Source organism: Trachurus japonicus, chromosome 10 (genome assembly GCF_045865225.1).
Source record: "Trachurus japonicus isolate A0001 chromosome 10, Traja_1.0".
In the NCBI taxonomy this organism is placed as follows: Eukaryota; Metazoa; Chordata; class Actinopteri; order Carangiformes; family Carangidae; genus Trachurus; species Trachurus japonicus.
Window position 1 is genome coordinate 23,776,324 of NC_140916.1, and position 21,323 is coordinate 23,797,646.

The window sequence follows — 21,323 nt, forward strand, 5'->3', positions numbered from 1 at the left end:
TAAATTTGATCCACCCCATATCTCGACTTTGTTAAGCACCTTTTACTTGAATATGACCTCAGCAGAACCCCCCCCCCCTGCTTTGATTAACTCATGGTGATGTTATTTGATTTGGATTATAACTGTTGTTGCACCTTTACAGTTGTGCTTAACAAAAGCAAATAATTAAATTCTCCCTGTGACTGCAACTTTTTTTATTTATTATTCATTATAATTGAAATATTTATACTCAAGTGCAAACTAGCATCACAAATCACTGAACTATGAAAAGAACCTGAAAATTCTTATTACCAAATATGTCCCCCTAATTAATTTTCTAACATAATTCTCAGGCTGTAAGATGGTGTAACATAACATACGTCTGGCTGTGATTTTCCAGGTCAGCTGACCAGCATGCTGCTGTCATTCTCCACATTTATTGTGGCAGACTACATGTCTCACTGGGACTCCTCTGTACAATGTGAGAGTGGAAAACATGGCGAAAAAATGCTTAACTCTCCGGGGGCATGATGGATATTCTTTCCTTTTGATGGGTGTTAGCTGGCTGGATTCAAGCTGTTTTAAAAAGCATTTAATAAGAAGAAAAAAAAATCTAAAATTAGAAATGGACATCCAATTAACTAAACTTGCAGAAATATCAAAAAGCAATATCACTGAGCTCACTGATCATTTGAGTTTTGGAGCATACTTTATTTCCATTTGAATTTTTCTATAATCCAGTGGACTAGTGGTTTTGTAGAGAAGGGATGTTCCTAAATCTGTCCTGAAGGAGATGGATAGAGACTCACTTGAGTATCATAAAAGATGCCGCAGAGAAACTGCTTCCATAATAAGCACCTGAAGAAGTGCTTTAGAACCCTCTGGCATGGAAATGAAATATGGGCTAGGCATGAATGAAATAGGATTGAGAAAGTAGGGGCAGAGCACACTAAAGCCCTACCACGCCACCGCATCTAGTCGGCACAAAATCACAGGGGATTAGTGCCGTTGGAGCTCCCCAGCCCATAACTATGTACACAACCCCCCAATGGGCAAAGGGCAGTGGGGGATGGGGTAGGTCAGTGCCACCACCGTCCATGGCGTTATGTCGCAGTTGATTTAAGCATTATAAGGGAGATGAACAGCCCAGAGTCCAGCTGGATCTTTGCCTTTTTTTTGTTTCTCTTGCCAGTTCATCTAATTTTAAAATTCTCTAGTATCTGTCCGTCCGTCCATCTATCTGTCTCTCTCTCACCCTCTCGTCCTCTTGTTCACTCCACCCCTCCTGAAAGTTTTAGATGTTCAATTTTTGCTTGAGCAGTTTGCAGAATGTGACTGAACATCGCTCTGCTCTCAGTGGGGAGCAGTGGTTAGAGCTTTAACTCCTGCCTAGTGCTTAACTATGACAACTGCCAGTGGTGTTAAAGTGTTACTGTACACAGATTACACATTTAACCACATTGAAGATAAGAAAAATGTAAATGTGGAGAAGATATTTGAATACTTTCAGCTTTACCATAAACTGTCATTGGTGTCAACAGCAATTAATGTTTGTACAGCTACATTTTATTAAGAGTGTCCATCCACAAATGGTCTACAAGTGAGTGTGTTTCACAGCCATAAAGGGAGATGTGGTAAAACAGTGGTCTCAGATTGAAGAGTTGAAGGAGAGAACAGAGGTATTTGAAAATTCGGACATGATTGTCAGCATGTCAACCTTTCTGCAAACACGGTTGGAGTATTTTTGCTTGGTAATAATGTTAGGAAGTCAGGTCTTTTCTTCTTTCTGTCTTTTCTTTCTCTTTTTCAGCTCTTTGTCTCTAGGGCCCATAAAAATGTGGATGTTACTGACGTACACAAATAACTTACTTCTTACTACAAAATTAGTTACGCAAGTGGATAGGCAAATTAATTAAGAATAATAAGGCAAATAGGTACCGTCCGACGATATTGTGTTCAGAGGAAAAAAATGGAATCAGTTTGTGGCGCATGGTCTTGTTTCTGTGGCGCTGCGCCACACATTGGTCTATGTATGGGAAACACTGACTGATGAACAGAGCTGCAGTAATGAAACGGCTTGGACAGGATTTAGATACCCTTTCTTTATCTGTCCATGAATTAATTATGGCATTACATTCCAGATGTAAATGCAGTTTGCAAACAACAGCAGCACTTTTAACATTTGCCCATGGAATATTGCACTGATACAGATGCAAATCAGTTGTTGTTGTTATTGTTGTTTTTTATAACCCAAAGCAGCTGTTCCTTTTACTGATACATGCTTTCAGTGTGTGTATATTATTAATTGAAACTGTTGGCCTTTTGTTTGTTTGTGTGCTCCATGGTCCTCTCGCAATGCCACGAGTTGCGAAATGATTCCAGTGTTTTAACAGAGAGCACTGGGGCACTTTTGACAGCTGGTCCACCAAGAGCACAATGGTTTACAATAAATAAAAGGATCAGAAATGGATCAGGTCGTTTATCTGCATAACATTTGTTTTATTTAAAAAACAAAGCTGAATATTGATTCAATACATTGCCATTTTCTCTCAGCAGAATGTCCGTAAGTATCCACAGTGGATATGTTTGAAGCTGCTGCCACTATGCTAACTCCTCTTTCATGTTTATGTTTCAGGCAGGAAGAAAGGACAGAAGTGATGCTCTGAACACAGCCATCGACAGGATGACAAAGAAGACCAGAGACCTTCGCAGACAGGTTTGTGCTATGTTTGTTTTGGTTTGGTTTTTTGGTTGTTTTTTTTTCTACCTGAATTATTTGTCCATTATATCTTCAACTTCTTTAATATAGTTTACCAGCTATTGTCTGTTGAAGTTTGTGTGTTTATCTGATAAATGAATGGAAGTTATGCTATGTAGTCAGGTCAGCAAACTGTAAGATGTCAATACTTATACCCTAGGGGGTGGATTATTGTAACAGTGCTGTTTTTTTGTTTTTTGTTTTTTTTTGTACTTCACAGCTGCGTAAAGCTGTAATGGACCATGTCTCTGACTCATTCCTGGAGACCAATGTTCCCCTCTTGGTTCTGATTGAAGCTGCCAAGAATGGCAACGAGAAAGAAGTCAAGGAGTATGCACAGGTGTTCCGTGAGCATGCCAACAAGCTGATCGAGGTAATGTAGGATTTTGAGAACGTCACAGTCAAAATCTGATATGACCTAAATATAACACACCTCATATGTTTCCCCTTGATCCCATTGGTCATGGACATTTTAACTTTTAGATTATAGTAAACGTCAGTCTTCATCCAGCGTCTGTTTTCTCTCTGTGGCTCTGTTCTGACAGAATCCCTTGTGATACAACTTTAGGATTAACAGCAATCTGGAATCTTTTTTCCCTAATGAAAACAAAGCTGTAAACAGTGAAATTATTTTTTGCGGTTTCTGTCTTTGTCTTTCACTTTGTGCGTGTGTGTCTTTCACACACAGGCACACACACAACACTGTCTAGCAGCATTTTGTAAATTGAAGGCAATGCTGACTATAATCTGATGCTGTGAAGCTATTGTGAACAGACAACAGGCCACATTTGTGGTTATAGCAAGCAACAAATCACATTTTTTAAGCAGAACTAAAACTGTGAAAGACCCACAACTCGAGGATAAATGCTGGCTCTGAAAAAGTGTCATCCTTGTCACAACAGATAGATTGATAAATGAGTGACTTCTTATTGACCAACTCCATGTGTGCTGTAATGATACTTAAAATCTTACTGCATCCTGCTTTTTATCCCTTACTGCAGCTGCTCTCACATCTAAACAGCGCTTTTTTTAATGACAGGGTTCTTTATGCCACCCATGCTGTGAACATAGCAACAGGGATGCAGATGCAACCACACGGCAAAGTGACGAGCAACAAGCTAACAAACGAACAAAAAAACGCAAAACAAAACACTGTCCTCATTAGTGATCTTTCCTTCAATTTCTAGAATGCCTGTGTTAGAGCCTAATGTGCTGACATTTGAATGTGACTTCTCCCCATGGGCAGATGACCATGAGTGTGGCTGGATCTATTAGTTTAGAAAGAGCAGGGCAGCATAAGCATTTACTGGTGAAACCGTTGAAGCATCAGAGGGAAAAGGGGGCCACACTGGGGAGAAGACCCTTAAGTAGTTCCTGAAGGCCAGAGTGTCAGTAGTGGCACTAGAGCATGACATTGATGGACTTCCCTAATGCTCACATAGTACTTTTGCTTAGAACACTTGGATGGATCATATGAAACTGCACAGCTATGGTAAAAAAATTACTCATGTGACACATAAATGCCATTAAAAGAAAATGCTTCCTCGGATGAGGTTGGATATGATGAGTTCCTCTCACAAGGAAGACATGTGCATTGAAAGGACAGTCTTAGTCAGTGTCGGACTACTAACCTCAATATGGCAGTTAAATATAAACATTGAAATCGAAGGAAAAATATATACAGTACTTCAGATCGTTTATGGCCTAACCCTAACCCATGGCCGTACTGAGGATACGTATGTTCAGTGAACTGAAACAAGGATTTTAAAAAAGTCACTGATGAAAACAATCAAGTTAAGATAACAAAACACAATATCAAATGGCAAAGTAGTTAACACAATTTTAGATTCTAGAATATTACCTTATAATTATAGATAAAAAATATCCCTGCATATCTCTGATAGTTGGTTACATTCAAAACTGCTTGGTGGCTTAGTGTAGTTGTTACCACAATGTTGTAATTAATAAAACTCAAAACACTGTACTAAAATCTTTCACTGCTGATGGTTAAAAACCCTCCAGGAATCTGAAATGTTTTTATTAAATGTTTGTTTTTCTCAGTGGCAACAGTCAAATCACATTATGGCCCCACTAGACTGTATGTAGAATTCATAATCACATTTAAATAACATTTCAAGATAATAATAACACACACACACACGAGGAAGGACATGAATGTAGACAACTGAATTAATGTTAAGGTATGCTCGGATGCTAAATGAATTCCTGAGGAGGCGTGATTGCATCCAAAGGCGATGTAGAGGCAGAGCAGATGCAGCCAGGCACTGATTCATTCTTGCTGTTGCAAACTGAGGCAGGGATGTGACTGTGTGAGTTGAGTGTAGTGAGAACGTTATGAGTAAATCGACAAACACATTGTGTTTTAAAAAATACAGTTTCAATCATGCACTACTGTCAGTTACAGGTGAGCCGATTTAGTGCTTATTACTTCCAAATTATGTTTTTGTTTGTGATAAAATTGCAAAGGTTTGACGCTGGAATGCAGTCATTGTGGCATATGACATATTGTAGAAAAGTGTGTGTGTGTGTACACATGTACCTGTAACCATTGTGTGTGGTTTGTGGTGTGAACCACTGTGTGGCACAGGAGGGTAAATTTGACCAGTATTGTAAATTTGACATGAGATTGATTGGCCAGTCACATATCATAGACTATCATGCTGGAAACCGGCCTTGTGTAATCGCCAGCAGATCAATTGGGTGCATTTCTAATGGAAAATATTCATGTAGAGCAATTCAACATGAATGCAGTCAGCTAAGCAAAGAGGTAAGTCACAGTAGGACTCTCGGCTTTCACCTCTGACTGAAAATGTTTGACATTTCCCATCAAATGCATTGTGCAAAGAGAGTATTGAATGGATTGTAAGTTGCTCAAGAAAAGAGCCATGGCCAAACACAACAAATGTAAATGATTGGTATTCCAAGGCCCACAATAGAAAGTAACAAAATGTTTTTTTACTTATCAGATAAGACACTGAATATGTATTATTAGTCTATTCAAGGTAAGAACATAAAAGTGCCACCAATCTCAGGCTCTGTATGACATGAGTTGTGCAAGTGTAGACTGCCCAAAGGCAAATGGTCCATTAGTTCACACACATCCACACACTTGTAAAGCAACATAATGAATGACCCACATTTGTAGGCCCCTTCTCTACACTTATTTGTCAGAGCATCATTCTTTGAAACCTAGTGTCTATATCATTAAATGAAGCCGAATTAGAGGTTTCATGTACTGGAAGCGTAACAATTTTACTGATGGCCTTTGTGAAAGCTATCAAACAACGGCTTGAAATTGTATAGTGATACAATTCTACTCATGTCTGATCAATTTAGATCAAGATTATTTACATGACAGACACTGGGGCCGTTTCTCTTTTGGAGTTGGGCTGAGAGACTCCATATTGCAAGATTTCATCAAATGTAGTCACGTTGGGGAAAAAAACTATGACACTAAATGTTGATAATGACATTTGTTGCCAAATTTTGTGGGTTAATGGTTTTCCCATGTTTGTAGGCTGTTTAAGCAGTGAAATTCATCATCTTAAGAGCAGGAGAAAAAAATAGACCAAGCCTAGTGTTTTTACCTCAAGGCCATCTTCTTAAAGGTCCCAGTGTGCTCAGGATGCTGTGGAGATTTCAGCACTTAGTTAGCAGAGCGAGAAAGTAAACTGGAAAGGCAGCTGAGTAAACAGCAATCCATAGTACGTATCATATACCAAAAATACATTTGAAGTAATTTTTTTTGTGCCAGATATTTCTTTCAATCTGGAAGTGTACTTTTTTGTATGTTAAACTGGATAAAAAAATTTTTTTCCATACATGCAGATATGTACTGTACATCTATGAAAGACGCACAAGGTTAAAAATAAGGCAAAACAGAAATGACATGATGATATTTTTAAGCATAACTGACCTTTTATCTAACCTTTTTACTAAGAGAGGTAAAAGAAAGGCAGCAACACATTTTTAACGCTAATTTTCTTTAGCACAATCATGACATTGCATAAAGTATTTAGCCTCCAAAACACAGTCTCCTCCTTTCCCCTCCTCTCCTCCTGTCCTCCTTCCTCTTCTGGCAAGCAAGGGGAAGTATTTACGACGTGGTACCTACCCCGTCTGGCTGTACTTCCTTAGCTTTCTGCCTGCATTTTCTGAGCATTAAAGTCTTCTTGTGAGGAAGAAAACAAATTATATTGCATGATATGTGAAACACAGTGTGATTCATTGAACGTGCTGTCGGTGCATAATTTTGGAATAATGAGACAGTGGTGGTACATGTTTCTGATCACAACAAGCTCTGTCATCTCATCTATTTTAATCTGTATAAAATACAATACATTATACATAGTTGCACACAGCACTTCTACCAAGCCAGTGTGCACTGAATTGTAGTGAAAGAGATGCTAGAACAAAAATGGTACAATGTCAGGCAGCCATAAGTTTGTGTGTCTGCCTAGGTAGCATGAATGTAAGTGCTGGTCCTTGCTCATTTTTGTTGTCACTGAATGAAATGCATGTTATTCATATTTTTTACCCTGGAATTTAACTAGGTATTAAGACTTGAGATAATTGTTTTCAAAAATTCTGACTCCCCCTGACACTTTAAATCATATAATGCAGAATTAAAAGTGGGATGGTGTGGGGTGGTGTTTAGCTTTAGCATGTGTTGAGGCTATAGTCCTCACTGCAGGCGACCCCAGTTCGAATCCCGTGCCGAGCGGTCTTATCCTGCGTGTCATTCCCCCCTCTCTGCCTCCCATTTGCTGTCTCTCTCTTGACTCTCTTACACATTAAAGGCAAAAAAGCCCCCCCCAAAATACTTGAAAAAAAAAAAAAAAAGTGTGATGGTGTCAGTTGACTCTTGGATCGAATTTTTTTGTTTGGCTTCCTCCAGTCCCTTTATTGTAAAATGGCTGCTGTCACAGTGGTTTCATGGGAGAGTAAGAGAAAACCCTATATGAAAGGCCATGGAGTAAAAGCAAAGTGCCAGTTTGCCATGATGTACCTGCTCTCTCACCCGTCCTCCAAAGCCACTGGAGGTTCTCCCTCTGGTCTCTGCACGTGTTTGCATACTGATGTGGGATGTGTTTATATCAATGTTTCAGTGCATCACCAGCACACTGGAGTAAGTGCTCCTCATCAGCACAATTGTAGAATTCTACAAGCAAATCTTGTGCAATTGAGGAGGAGAGGATCCTTGGCATACTCATCCACTCTGCCACTCTTGGAGCCAGTGAGGCATTCCACAACCAACTCTTTTTTTTCTGTGATCCAGAGTCTTATTTACATAGATTTGCCCCACATTTCTATGCCTTTATAGTAGCATGTACCAGCTTAAATCTTAAGACCCTAGAACTCGGCAGAGTTCAGAAGGGCAAACATGAGTAATCAGTGCAGCACACAAGTTGAATAAAAAGTAGTATTTAACCTTGTTTTGAAATGAAAATAATTATAATTATTAAGATTAACAATGAAGCTGTCAGCACTAAACCTTCATTTGATTTGGGAAAGTTTTGCTTTGGCGTTGCCCAATCTGACTGACAAGCTATGTAGAACTTGAATGCAGCATATGATCATAACTGACAGTTTTTGATGCTATGGTCAAACTAGGGATTTGTCTATAACACATAAGATATTGATCACTGTTTATGTTGCAGTGTGACCCAGATCCAGGATTTGAATTTGTGAAGATGATTGTAACAGTTAAATGTTTTCAACTTCCAAAATGACCCTATTTTTTTTAACCCTTGAGTCCTTATTCCTGCTATAGTGGAATCAGCAGTTGTTTTTTGCCTTTGTAATTGATTATGTTTCAGCACATTTTCTGTGTATTGCATAATCCTACTTTGGCACAGTTCCTCACATCCCAGGCATTCTGTTTCAGTATTGTTGCCAGCACATCCCAACCACCCAATGGGAATCTTCATGAGTATCTGACCTAAATTTTTCTCAATACAAGTAGATGCATAATGTTATTCTGGAGGATGAAAGAATATTTAGAAATGATTGTTCGAGAGCTTGATTTGTTGGTCAGTACATGAAAATATACTCACAAACCATAAATGTTGGCAGCCACAAAGCAAGGCTTGCCTACCTCAGCACTCCAGCTCTCGCTCCACTGCATGGTTTTTGAAAGTGTCAGGAATATTTCCCTCTCTGATTCCAGGGGTGTAATGGCAATCTGGCAGCCTTGTTATTTAGTCACCGAGAATAACCGAGAGTCCTTGAGTCACTAGATACAATTTACATTTGGATTTAAAAAAAAAAAAAATTATTATTCTTTGGGATAAAAATGCAAAACTTTTATTTTATCTATTCATTCAGCAGCATAGCTTTTGTTTTCCCTCCTACTTCTGCCTCTTCCCCTCTGTGCATCATATTGTATCATTTTAGCAGCTTTAAAAATTAATCCTCAGCAGTGGGTTTGTATTCCACAGGGATTAGTTATGTTGTAGAGCTGCTCCATTTCTGATAGAGAAGAATCTCTAAACCAGGCTCCCATAATGAACTTAGCTAAGTTTAATTATGTATCTATGTATTGCTCTTTGTTTTTCTTGAAATGTGGCTAAAAAGTAGATTTGTGTGTTTGTTTGTTTCTGCTTAGGTGGCCAACCTGGCATGTTCCATCTCCAACAATGAGGAAGGGGTGAAACTGGTCCGCATGGCAGCATCTCAACTGGAAACTCTGTGCCCCCAGGTACCTATGCAGTTTTACTTTCAACTTCTACCCACTTCATTGATTGTGTGCCTCTTTGAGAGTATGCCACATTGTCTTCTCAAACCATTGCTAGGGTTCACACTAAACAAATAAAAGTTCAAAAACAATATACGTAAAACTGCAGTTGCAGTTGTAACACTGTCAATACAAAAATACACACTTACCTTTTACATTGTGGATTTCATTAATACTAGAGTAGAAAAAGCCAGGTAAAGCAAGGCGAATTAATCAAAACATGAATACCTGAAGTGTTGTTGACCATGTGTCCACCATTGAGCCCATTTATCATATATCTTTACCATGCTTGCTACCAGCTTCTCATCTATAGCTCTGAGCTGCACCAGCTCTCTCCACTTAGCTGCCACTGCTCTTTTTAATCTCATCTAATGACTCCCATTCATCCTGAGCTTTGATACCCACAGATGTTTCTTCCCCAAAAACAAGCAGCTATTAGTTTTATTTCATTCAATCCTTCAAAACACCCTGTGTCTATAATCACTGCCAGAAATGAATTGGCTTCATGCTGCAGCCCCAACACCGAGGTGGAAGAGTGGGGGGCTTCATGCAATCAACCTATGCAAATGTTGTGGCTGAGGGCTATGCTGTAATGGAGCTTTAATGGTTATAATTGGGTGATTACAGGTGATTAATGCAGCGTTAGCCCTTGCTGCCAAGCCCAACAGTAAAGTGGCCCAGGACAATATGGATTTGTTCAAGGAGCAGTGGGAGAAGCAGGTCCGTGTCCTCACTGACGCCGTTGATGACATAACATCCATTGACGACTTCCTTTGTGTGTCTGGTAAGTGGTGTCCATTTACATGTCAAGGGACAAAAGAATGTGTTGTACTGCTGGGATGATCAGGTTTTGTGATGTTTTACAATGTGAACAAGTGCAACAGTTTATTGGTGGGGATCACTTTTGGTAAGAATTAACAGAGATTTGCACAAATAATTTAAGAGGAGTTAAAACAGCTGTAAAGGGTCGGTAGTATTAGTCTTTTCTGATGAGAGCCATACATACCAAGGTTGAGTGGGTTCCACAGAGGAAAGCACTGAAGCATCAGCACAACCACGTCTGAAATTGACATCCTGTCACGTGTGTTAAAGCACACAAATGGTTTGTCAGGCATACCCTTAAAGAGTTCTCATTAAGCATTAAGCAGAGTGACTTCTCTCACCTCCAGCCAAGGACAGACTGTAATTTACACAGTGGACATTTGCATTTTACAGGCTCCCCATTAATAAGCAATCTGAGAATTTGTCTTCAGCCCTCCCCATCCTACACTTAAGCCTCCCAGCGGCCCTCTTAATTTCAGCACTGTACAAACACAGAATTAGGGCTGACGGTTTCCTGACTATATGTATTTTCTCATTTTAACACATACAAACATGGAAGAAATCTGTGGTCATAGATGAAGGGAATGAAAATATCACTTAAACTTGAATATAAACCTTGTGTAGGCAGGCTGATGGCATGTTTGTGTTGATCTAATAAAAAGTATACACCACTAACTGCATCAGGATTCTGTGTCCCCAGAGAACCACATCCTGGAGGATGTGAATAAGTGCGTCATCGCTCTGCAAGAGAAAGATGTTGATGGTTTGGACCGCACAGCTGGGGCTATTCGAGGCCGAGCTGCCAGAGTTGTCCATGTGGTCACTTCGGAAATGGACAACTATGAACCTGGAGTTTACACAGAGAAGGTCTTGGAGGCTACCAAGCTACTGACTGACACAGGTACTACAGAAACATAATAATGTAAATAAAAAACAGCAATCTGCCTTATTAAAAACTGCCTAATGCCTTACTTTACTCTGTTACTCACAGTTTACATTAATTAGTTACAATACTTTTGGATTACTCCATGACATCATCATGTCCGCAGCGGTGGGTAACTGTTTCTGCCCTGGGCACAGCTTACATTTCACCGTCACATTCTTTTCTTCCTGAAAATTCAAAGTAGTGCGCAAATTTTCATCTCTCATACAGTGTTGCTGTCTCCTCAGTAAGGAAAGTCGCTAATGGCTGTACTAAAAGTCGCTAAATGAAAAAAGGAAAATCCTCTCAAATCGTTTTATTGTCACTGTTTAAAAGAGTAAGAATTGTAGAAAAGAGTCGGATCCAGAGCAGAATTCATTTACAAGTTAACACATCCAACACCCAAAATTAATCAAATTATTTGAACCTTCAACTTTGTTATTTCAAGTACGAATATGAAGGGCAAACGTTTTTCAGGTATACCCATAACTGGTGTGGAAAAGACTGCTTTCAGCCATTCCCTTATTTATTATGGATGCTACATTGTGAAATCCAACCAACTCACACGACACTACTAATCTGCACAGCAGGCACTGCTCAGTTGTAGTTGTAGTGAAAGCAGGATTTCTGCTCTGGTTTACAGGGGTGAGAAGCTCTAGAGACATCAACTGCTCTGAGACCTTTTGTCAGACTCCTTCTTGTCCTGCCAATAAAGTGGTGAAAAATACATATGCATGAACTCAGTATAATATATTGAGTTTGATTGTAGGACAGAAAAAATGATGTGACTGAAATTTGGTTGCAGCCCCTGAAGTTGATTAGCTGCACATTTGACATGGTGAACCATGCGTGAATTTAAATATGCCATCAGTAACATGCTGAGGGGAATGATCACTGTGACCGTGACAATCCCACTATGACCACATTTTAACATTTCTTTTTAACATAATTTTTTACACAGAAGCTTTTTGGTTTTTTTGGTTGGTTGTTTGTTTTTTTCTAACTCTTGCTGCTCTCTGCTACCACATCTGCATCCTGACATCCATGCCTCTCCCATGAAGGCCCAGCTGAATCCTAAGTAGTGAATTTGAAATACTATTAATGGAGATGTGCTGGAGAGCCCTCTGGGGCTGTTATTATATCATCAGTGGAGCAAAATACATGTCTGCTGGGACTTTCTATTGGAAAATTCTGTTATACCAAATCTGGGATCTTTTCCCTCAAGCATTTTGTTACATATTTTTCCTGCAACCACATACGGCAGTGAGTAAGTACGTAGATCAATGGTCCAACATTACATCTGTCAAAGTTGTAATGTAATCTCTGCACTTTTTATTTTATTTTATTTTATTTATTATTAGGGTTTTATTGTACATGGACAGTCCCAGTTAATCAACTGCATTAAATACAGTAAAAAGGGCAGCTTTAACCAGCATGGCTAATATCCTGCTGTAGTCCCCGGCCAGATGACAATGGGCAACCTAAAAATCAACAACAACAATATATTACAACACAATGATTAAAAATAATCACTAGGGATAGGATAGAACAGGTAGGCATCAGTACAATCATGCAAAGACAGCACATAGAAACATACAAGAGCAGCACATGCAATATACCAGTAATCACACACAATAGGCTACATCAGCACATACTGTACTACACATTCTGGGATGCAGACAGACAGGGGTGCATGCAGACATCACGTAGACAGATAGAACACAGACAGGCAGCATGATCATAACGCAAATAGCACAATATCTTAGTGTGTACAGGTGTAATTATGAGCGAGCCATGTTTTTAGTTTGGATGTAAAAGTACAGTATGTATGTATTTCTTTAATATGGGTGGGAAGTGAGTTCCAATTTTGTAATGCTTTAACAGAAAATGATAGCTGGCCAAATGTACTTTTCCTGAATGGGACTGTTAAGTCACCACGAGTGGCGCTTCTAGTGATCTGACCAGTGTTATTGCGTTGGTTTATGAATGAGTTCAATGGTGGAGGAGCTAAACCATGCAGGATTTTAAAGACCAGACAGATGTTCCTATATTTTATGATATCCTCCCAACTCAGAAGCTTATGTTTCTGTAAGATGGTGCAATGATGTGAGCTGTTCGGTTTCTGGTCCAAAACTTTTAATTAATTATTCTGTTTTCTGGCAACTGTTTTCATTGGCAGAGAAATATGTTTTTTTCCCCAACAAAACAGAATGACATCTTACTAGTATCTTTGAGGGGATCAGTGATAATGATAATTATCACAAATGCAGTTTCCTGAATAGACTGACTGTTTTTGATGGTTTATATCAATTACGTTTGGTGACCTGTAGTGTTAGGAGAATAGTATTGAACCGGAAGAGATATAAATGCTAATCACATTTCTAATGCGTAAATCCATTCACTAGGTTTTGTGTTGGTAGTTGCTGACAGTTGGTTTATGAATCAAATCACTCTTTTTATTTTCCATTTAAATATTCATGTTACATAAGCAATGTCTCACTTAAGGTGTGTGATTATTGTTTGTTATTTATGCCATTCTGTCTTTACTAATGTGTGATTGCTCAGTTGTTTTTTTGTTTTAAGTTTTACTGATGTTTCCTTCTTTTCTTTTTTTTATTCTACCCGCCACCCTTCATCACTCCTTCCTTCAGTCATGCCACGGTTCACAGAACAAGTGGAGTCTGCAGTAGAGGCCTTGAGTGCAAACCCCACACTACCTGTGGATGAGAATGAGTTCATTGACGCATCTCGGCTGGTATATGATGGCATTCGTGACATTCGCAAGGCTGTCCTCATGATCAGAGTAAGTTGCACTGTTTTTTGTTTTTTTAAAATCACTATTGAGCTTAAATAACACCTTTCACTCTTCCTTCATCTTTATTAAGTCTTGACATTGTGAGTTGTATTGTATGCCTTTTTTGGATGTCACACATTAACAATACCCTCTCATTTCTAGATGTTTCTGAGTTTATAGAAAGGTTTAAGTTCACATTAAGGAGCTGCAGTGCATACCCCAAACACAACACAAACCCTGCAAAAAGAATACAAATCCTTAACCATGGGCAGCACTCATTTGATGTGGATTAATTTGAAACATTTCAACAGAATCATTTTTTCCACATTGTGGTTATTGTAGTGTAATGTAATTAAATATATGGCTATTAGTCTGTACACCAGATGCTATTTTTAATAGTATGTGAGAAACGGTATGTGCGTGCAGTCCTAGAAGCCAATGATTAACTTGTCTCAGGCAAGAGCTGACCTAATTGACCAGACTCGCAATCTAGTGTAACAACATCCTTAGTTGTCTGTGGGTTAATGGCCTTTGCTTGAGTAGAACTATAACTGAGACAGATGGTAGTTGGGTACCATTCAAGCGTTACCTAATTGACTGACAATGAGCTGAAAACAAAACCCACTCCAGTTGTAAAGAGAAATTGATAGGACTTAAGGTTTTATAGTCTAACTACTTAACTATTTCAAATGGCCAAATCTAATTTCTCATATATTAAGTGTCATGATTTCTTTAAACAGCCTCTTATGTGTAACATACCTAATAGTTTATTTACTACATTGAGTTACAATGTGCTAGCTGGTTGTATTATGTCATTGTTTTCCAACACTTTAATCTTTAGAATTGGAATCATTAGTCTTGACAGCACATTTTGTGTTCACCGTGGTGGCTCCCAAACTGTGCCTGGGCTCTCATTAATAATGCTGCACAGACATGGACAAAAACCAAATGAGAGAGAGACCATTGTACAGTATTTGCATTATAATAAGAAATTGATTTAAGATGGAGGTTTTAATTAGCATTCTTAAGTCAGACTACAAACCTGAGAGCTACATTCAATTTCCATCTACCCCAGCTACACTCTTGTTATTCAGATTGATTAAGCTTTAAACGCTGGGCCTTTGGGGTGGACTGAACACAACCTGGTGGGTGGTTGTGTTGTAGGTATGCATGTGTGGTAAAAAGGATTTATGGAAAATCTTGCTTATTTATCATTTGTCAGCTCCATACTGACATTAACTGAGAGCAGGAAACAGCAATGACTTAAAAAACAGTTATCAATTTTCTTCTTTTCATCTCCCCCGGGGTCTGCCAGGATTTTTTGATCAGTTTTGAGAAGTATTCACTTTTTAAAAAAAAGTTTTGTAGTTATTATTATTCAGCTGAGGATATACTGTGTGTGTGTGTGTGTGTGTGTGTATGTATATATACTGAATCTTTAGCAGCATCTACACAGCAGTTTCCTTTAGCTCACTCTTAAAGTTAGAGTCTGGAGGTTTGTTCGTTGCAGTTTGTAAACAAAGCATTCAAACTGAGCCCCTCCTCCCGGGCTCAACTGTGCAGCCTCCTGCCCCTGACAGCAGCAGCAGTTGTCAGGACTGCAAAGAAGAGGAAATGCAGTCTGAGTGAAGCGCTGGAATCCACAACAATGGGAGCCTCAAGTGTTACGCTGCAATGAGTAGGATGGCCGGCCGCTGTGGTGAGCTGGGAAGGGGATGCTAGCTGCCACTGCTAGCAGAAGTTAGCAGCGAGTTAGCTGGTGTTAGAGGTGGCAGATGGCATCCGCCGCTAGAATTAGAATTAGAATCCTTTATTGTCACTATCAACATTTTCACCAACATTTACTGTGAAAATTTGTTTTAGTAGCTCCACATGGCTGCAGGACAGTATACAATATATAAAAATACAGTATAAACAGTATAAAAACAAGTCTCCATAAATATGGAGATTGGCATTTAAGCACAAGGTAAACAGCAAACTTAACAAAGGTATTTGTGGGATGGATGGGGAAACGGTCATGGGTAAAGAGGGAGAAGAGGAGTGGGCTGAGGACACACCCCTGCGGTGTTCCAGCGTTCAGGATGAGTGTAGAGGAAGTGCCGTCTCCCATCCTGACGTGCTGGGGTCTGTTCCTGAGGAAGTCCCATATCCATGCACACAGTGAACTGCCTGAACCCAGGTTGCCCAACTTCATGACCAGTTTTTGGGGGATGACTGTGTTGAATGCTGAGCTAAAATTTACAAATAGCATCCTCACATAGGTGTTACTCTGGTCCAGGTGAGTGAGGGCTGTGTGGAGCGCCATCATGACAGCATCCTCTGTTGACCTGTTTTCTCACTCCTGGATGAGTGCTAGCATCTGGGACAGCTAGTGGGGCTAGCAGCACTCCTACTTCACCTGAGATCTGTCATTGGCTGGAGAGAAAACACGACTCTCCGACCCGTGCACAACAAAACAAAGCAAAAGACCAAAATACAGGTGGGGGGAGGGGGCCACCACACAGGACTAGAAGCCCATAGGTGATGATTAAGCTGGATTTCATTTGTACAAGTCTAGCGTTTATTTTTGAGCAAAACCCTCCAGACTCTACCTTTAATTTCTCATGTCTGTATTGAGGTCAGATAAATGCATCAGGTCCATTAATTTCAATCCAGAACAGCCAGTTGCTTGGCTAAACTGTCCCACAGTGGCACAGTTTATACGTGAAACTAGGCATGTTCAACCCTAAAGTCCAAAGCAATAGGAAATATTGCAAATCAGCATGATAGGACTATGACACAACTTTTCTAGCGGGCATGTCCACACACACTTACCCGCACAAGCACACACTCTCTAGGCATCTTTCTATAAACCCTCACATGCATGCGCTGCGCAGTCGCCTCCTCTTAAATCAGAACAGACAAGTGTGTGGTTGGGGCTACTTAAGATAGACAAGTCTTTAACCTCTGTAAGTGGTGCACATGCAGTCTGTGTTGGACATTCCTCGGATATTTGACAGGTGGGTAAAATCCTCTCCCCACCTACAGCCACATCATAGAATATGCCAGACATCAAACCGTGTCAAAGTCAGGGAGTCGCTGAAAGCAAGATACAGGGGGCAGCTGTCGTTACCTTATGATTTGTGCAGTGCGTCACAGCCCAAGGTGATTTTACCGGCTCTGTCCTCAAAAAGGAAAAAAAGAAGAAAAAAAATGCTGTACTCATAGAGGCAGAATGAGCAGAATGTCACAAAAGAATAACAATGGGGGATTTTAGTGTTGGACTGTCCTGTTCATATCTGCAGCAGCAGACAGAAATATTAGATAAGGCTATGGTCTACTTCCTAGCATTGTCATGATGAATATAAGGGAATTTCAACTTTGCCTCTGTCTTCTATTAACTATCACACATCATTTACCATCTGGTCATATGTGCCCCAGAGAGGTAAAACTGTACATTACAGTTTTCGGACGCCCTGAGATGCCGAACAATACCAGAGTAAATATCTACTAATCTATTTGGCCACGACATGAAAAACTTTATTGGCAATTAAGTAACGATGAAAGCACCACTACCTTGTCAAAACCTTTGTTTTATTAAACTGCGGGCTATTGTTGCATCTTCATATTTATTTCCCATTGGGTGTGCACAATGAGCTATCACTTCTGAGCCTCCCACATTCACAGGTTATCTGTTGCATAGACCACAGCAGGTGATATCTCTGCCCCACTGAACAGAATTGTCTGGGTTGAAAGAGATGCCTATGAGTCACTACAGCTTTGTATCTGAAACCATACCCCTATTCCCTTGAGAACAAGAGCATCTCTACATTCCATAAAGCAGTGTAAGGTTGTTCAGAGACCTTCAGCTATTTTTAGATGTGAGGGCTCCAAATCCATTACAGAAGGGAGGTATTGAGACAGCTGGATAAGCACAAGTAGCGGCACGGGCGTGATAATGCACCTTTATCTGTCCACATCATCTTCCCTCTGCCCGTATTGCCAACAAATACATTTTCCTGTCAGTCAGTATTGTATTTTGCAGTAGGCATGACCTGTTGCGATAGAAATTCTTTTGAATATTAATATTTATGGAAAAAATTGTTGCTTGTGGCTTGTTCTGCATTCAGTGCTAGGGAAGAGGTGGAGAAAGAGAAATGAAGTAGCAACACTTGAGGAGAACACAACTCATGCGTCACCCACCATATTACAGCAACAGCGACAGATGGAACTCTGAAGCGTTTTGCTCCCAATATGTTTCATACCAGCTCGTACCTTCATTTTCCCTCTCAAAATGCACAGGCAGCACATTACACTTGATTTACAAATTCATCTAGAGTTTACAATTTCTTGTACCAAGCTATGAGGAGGAAGACATTTATCTGACACTGCCCTGGCTGGCAGCGCCAAGGCATTTCTCATTGACAGTAAGCAGGTTGGTTATTTAATCGTGCTCAATAGCTGTAGTATGCCAATATTATTTCATGTGCGCTGTACAAAACTTATTTCGTAACCCATTCTTCCTACTTTACCCCTCTCTTGTTCTTATTCCCCACCCTTATGATCTTTGTCCACTCTCTCCCTCACTTTTTCTCTGTTGTACCCCTACAGACTCCAGAGGAGTTGGATGACTCTGACTTTGAGACTGAGGACTTTGATGTTCGCAGCAGGACCAGTGTGCAGACAGAGGATGACCAACTAATTGCTGGCCAGAGTGCACGTGTAAGTTATACATTGTCTTTTGTAGTATTTTGACATTTCTGAGTCTGATATCACACACCGAAAATGTTAAGTTGTCAAATGGCATCCACAGCACCCTGTGAGAAAAGGGTAATTTTTGCAAAGGACACAAACAGATTAAAAACACATAAGATGATTTTTGATGAATGATGTCAATATAGAAATCTGCATTCACTACTGCCCGAGAGAGTCAGACACATACGTGAAGGTGGTTAAAAATTGACCTACAAGCTTGTCTCATATGCTTCAGTTGTTGAGTTGAATATTGCCATCCAACTTAATTAATATGGCATGTTAGACAATTTATTAGAAGAAAAATGTCATCTCTTCGTACAAAGAAATACATTTCAGTCTGCATCAGTTTGATACCTCATGCCCAGCACAGTGGTTTTAGAGAATAACGGTACAGATGTATTTGTTTCATTACAGTACATAGTAATATCCATCCTTTTTTCTTTTATTGTCCCTCAGTACATTGTAGATGTATTGCAGAACTGACTAAGATGTTAGTGTGCCAGCCTCTGTTCTTTTCAATACATCCCATTCATACTCGATGATGGTGAAGGGTTATGCACAGTCGGCATGACGCAACCTCAGAAGATGTGACCCAAGTATTTGTATGAAGTTATTCCTTTTACAACTCCTACATGTCTGTTGTGGAAAAAAAAAAAGAAAAAGTGCCACAGTTCAAAGACCTGCATGTGAAGTGAGTTAAAGACAAAAGAGAGAGAAGATAGAAGTATCCTTATTTACATTATGTCATCTCTTCTGTCTACTCCTTGCTTGTGGCTCTTAAAGCAGAAGTAAGCGACCCGGTCGTTTTCGCTAATGCTGCGTTCCAGGCAGGCTTTTGAAACCGTAAATTACAGCTTCAAGTCACAACTTACGATTTTGTAGCGTTCCAGGCAACCCACTCGTGTTTTTCCGACCTGTTTTACCCCTGAAAGTCACTATAACTGCCACTCGTAACTTCCGACCCGTGAACTCGTACCAGATCGAACTGGTATGACTTCACAGGTCGGAAAATCACGAGTTACGAGTTTCCTTGAACGCACCATAACAGTCCTCGTCCCTACGTCACCACATTCACGGCGTCCCTTGGCTACACACACAGCCCTGCATGCCATTCTCTCTCCTCATTGGATAAAAACTGTAGGATACAATAAATGTTTTCTCCTCGGCTCAGAGCAGAGCGGAGGGACTGAGAGACCCGTGTTTCGGTCCAAACACTCTATGTAAGTGATTGCTGTCGGAAGATATAACTATTTAAGACTTATATTAACACAAATATATCACTTACTTCTGCTTTAAGTAGCCATAAGAGAATAAATGCAGTGACTAAATATTTTGCCTATCACACCTTTCAATATTTTAGAATTATTTCGATTATGTACACTGTTTTTTCAGATATGACGTAGCTCTCTGAACCAGCGAATTCATGGTGGCGATTGATGTTGATCATGTTGATTGCTCACTTTTCAGACACTACCTGAAAAGACTCCCAGCAGATAATAAGTCTGCTGTTGTTTGTTCTCTTTATAAAAGAAGGGACTCTAAGCTCTGGTGTGCTTGGATTGTTAATCTGTTTTTTTGTCTTGAGTGCTTATTCTGCACAGTAATGGACTTGATAGACCAGCATTGTCATTAGCTGGTTCCTCTGAATTCTAGACAATGTTCAAAAAACGTGTATTGCCCTTCCCAGAATTGTCAGACGATTTTGGCATCTGTCCTTACTGACGGGTTTCAGAATCTCATTGTCTCTCTCTTTAGGCAATTTTGTGTTTCCAGAAAAAACGAATCATCCATCCTCTCAGATCCTTTCAGATGTTTTTTTCTGCCGGTTTTGTGCTACTGGCACAATAGAAATGACATCAACATTGTCCTTGTGCTCCCAGTGAATTCTCCGGACAATGAACTTCTCTAGTCACACACCTCGATCAAATCATCAATACAAGGGAGCTGGCAGGGTAAAGTCTGTTTTATGTCTGGCCCAGCTGATTCAGGCATTTGCGTTTTCACATAGGGCTAGCTAAAGCTTTCTATGGACGAGCTTAGGGTTGCAGTACATGTGTGAAAGCAACTGCAATCTGTGGTTGTTTCTACTCCTTTTACCAACAGCTTTTGTCCATTTTAGCTTTAAAAAACAACCAGAACTTAAGATGCTAACTGTATTTATGACTTTAAAGATACAAAGTAATGATTTGATCTCAAAATCTTAATAATTGATGAAGTGATCCCCCAGTACATTCCTGTGATGTTTGTTTTGTTCTACGAAGATTACCTGACTGCTTTGATAGGTAAGAGCTTTTCATCTTTGCTCTTCCCTGGGCAGCTTTGCTAAAGCTTAGGAGACTCTAGAGGGAGAGTCCTATTTACCAGTAATGGAATGGACGCCCTTGCGATGATATTCGATTTCCTGCTCTTAAGTGTCTGCCGACTTCGGCCTCACAAGCTCATTCGTTGAATGTCTGATTGCCTGATTGGAAGCGGCCCTTTAACCAGTCTAAGTCTAAGAGGATGGATAGAAATGGTGCTAAACACATTTGCACATGATATTAACTACGGCTAAACA

General features: G+C 39.9%; 1 protein-coding gene across 2 annotated transcripts in view; it reads left to right on the top strand.

Annotated features, from left to right (window-relative positions):
• Nucleotides 1-21,323, top strand: part of ctnna1 (catenin (cadherin-associated protein), alpha 1) — an 82,901-nt gene that overhangs the window by 40,754 nt on the left and 20,824 nt on the right. For both annotated transcript variants that reach the window (XM_085790205.1, XM_085790206.1), the window contains exons 8-14: nucleotides 2,615-2,695; nucleotides 2,958-3,110; nucleotides 9,366-9,458; nucleotides 10,122-10,278; nucleotides 11,017-11,217; nucleotides 13,890-14,041; nucleotides 18,623-18,733. In XM_085790205.1, coding sequence (XP_085646331.1) covers nucleotides 2,615-2,695; nucleotides 2,958-3,110; nucleotides 9,366-9,458; nucleotides 10,122-10,278; nucleotides 11,017-11,217; nucleotides 13,890-14,041; nucleotides 18,623-18,733 — 948 coding nt within the window. The remainder of the gene's footprint in view (nucleotides 1-2,614; nucleotides 2,696-2,957; nucleotides 3,111-9,365; nucleotides 9,459-10,121; nucleotides 10,279-11,016; nucleotides 11,218-13,889; nucleotides 14,042-18,622; nucleotides 18,734-21,323) is intronic.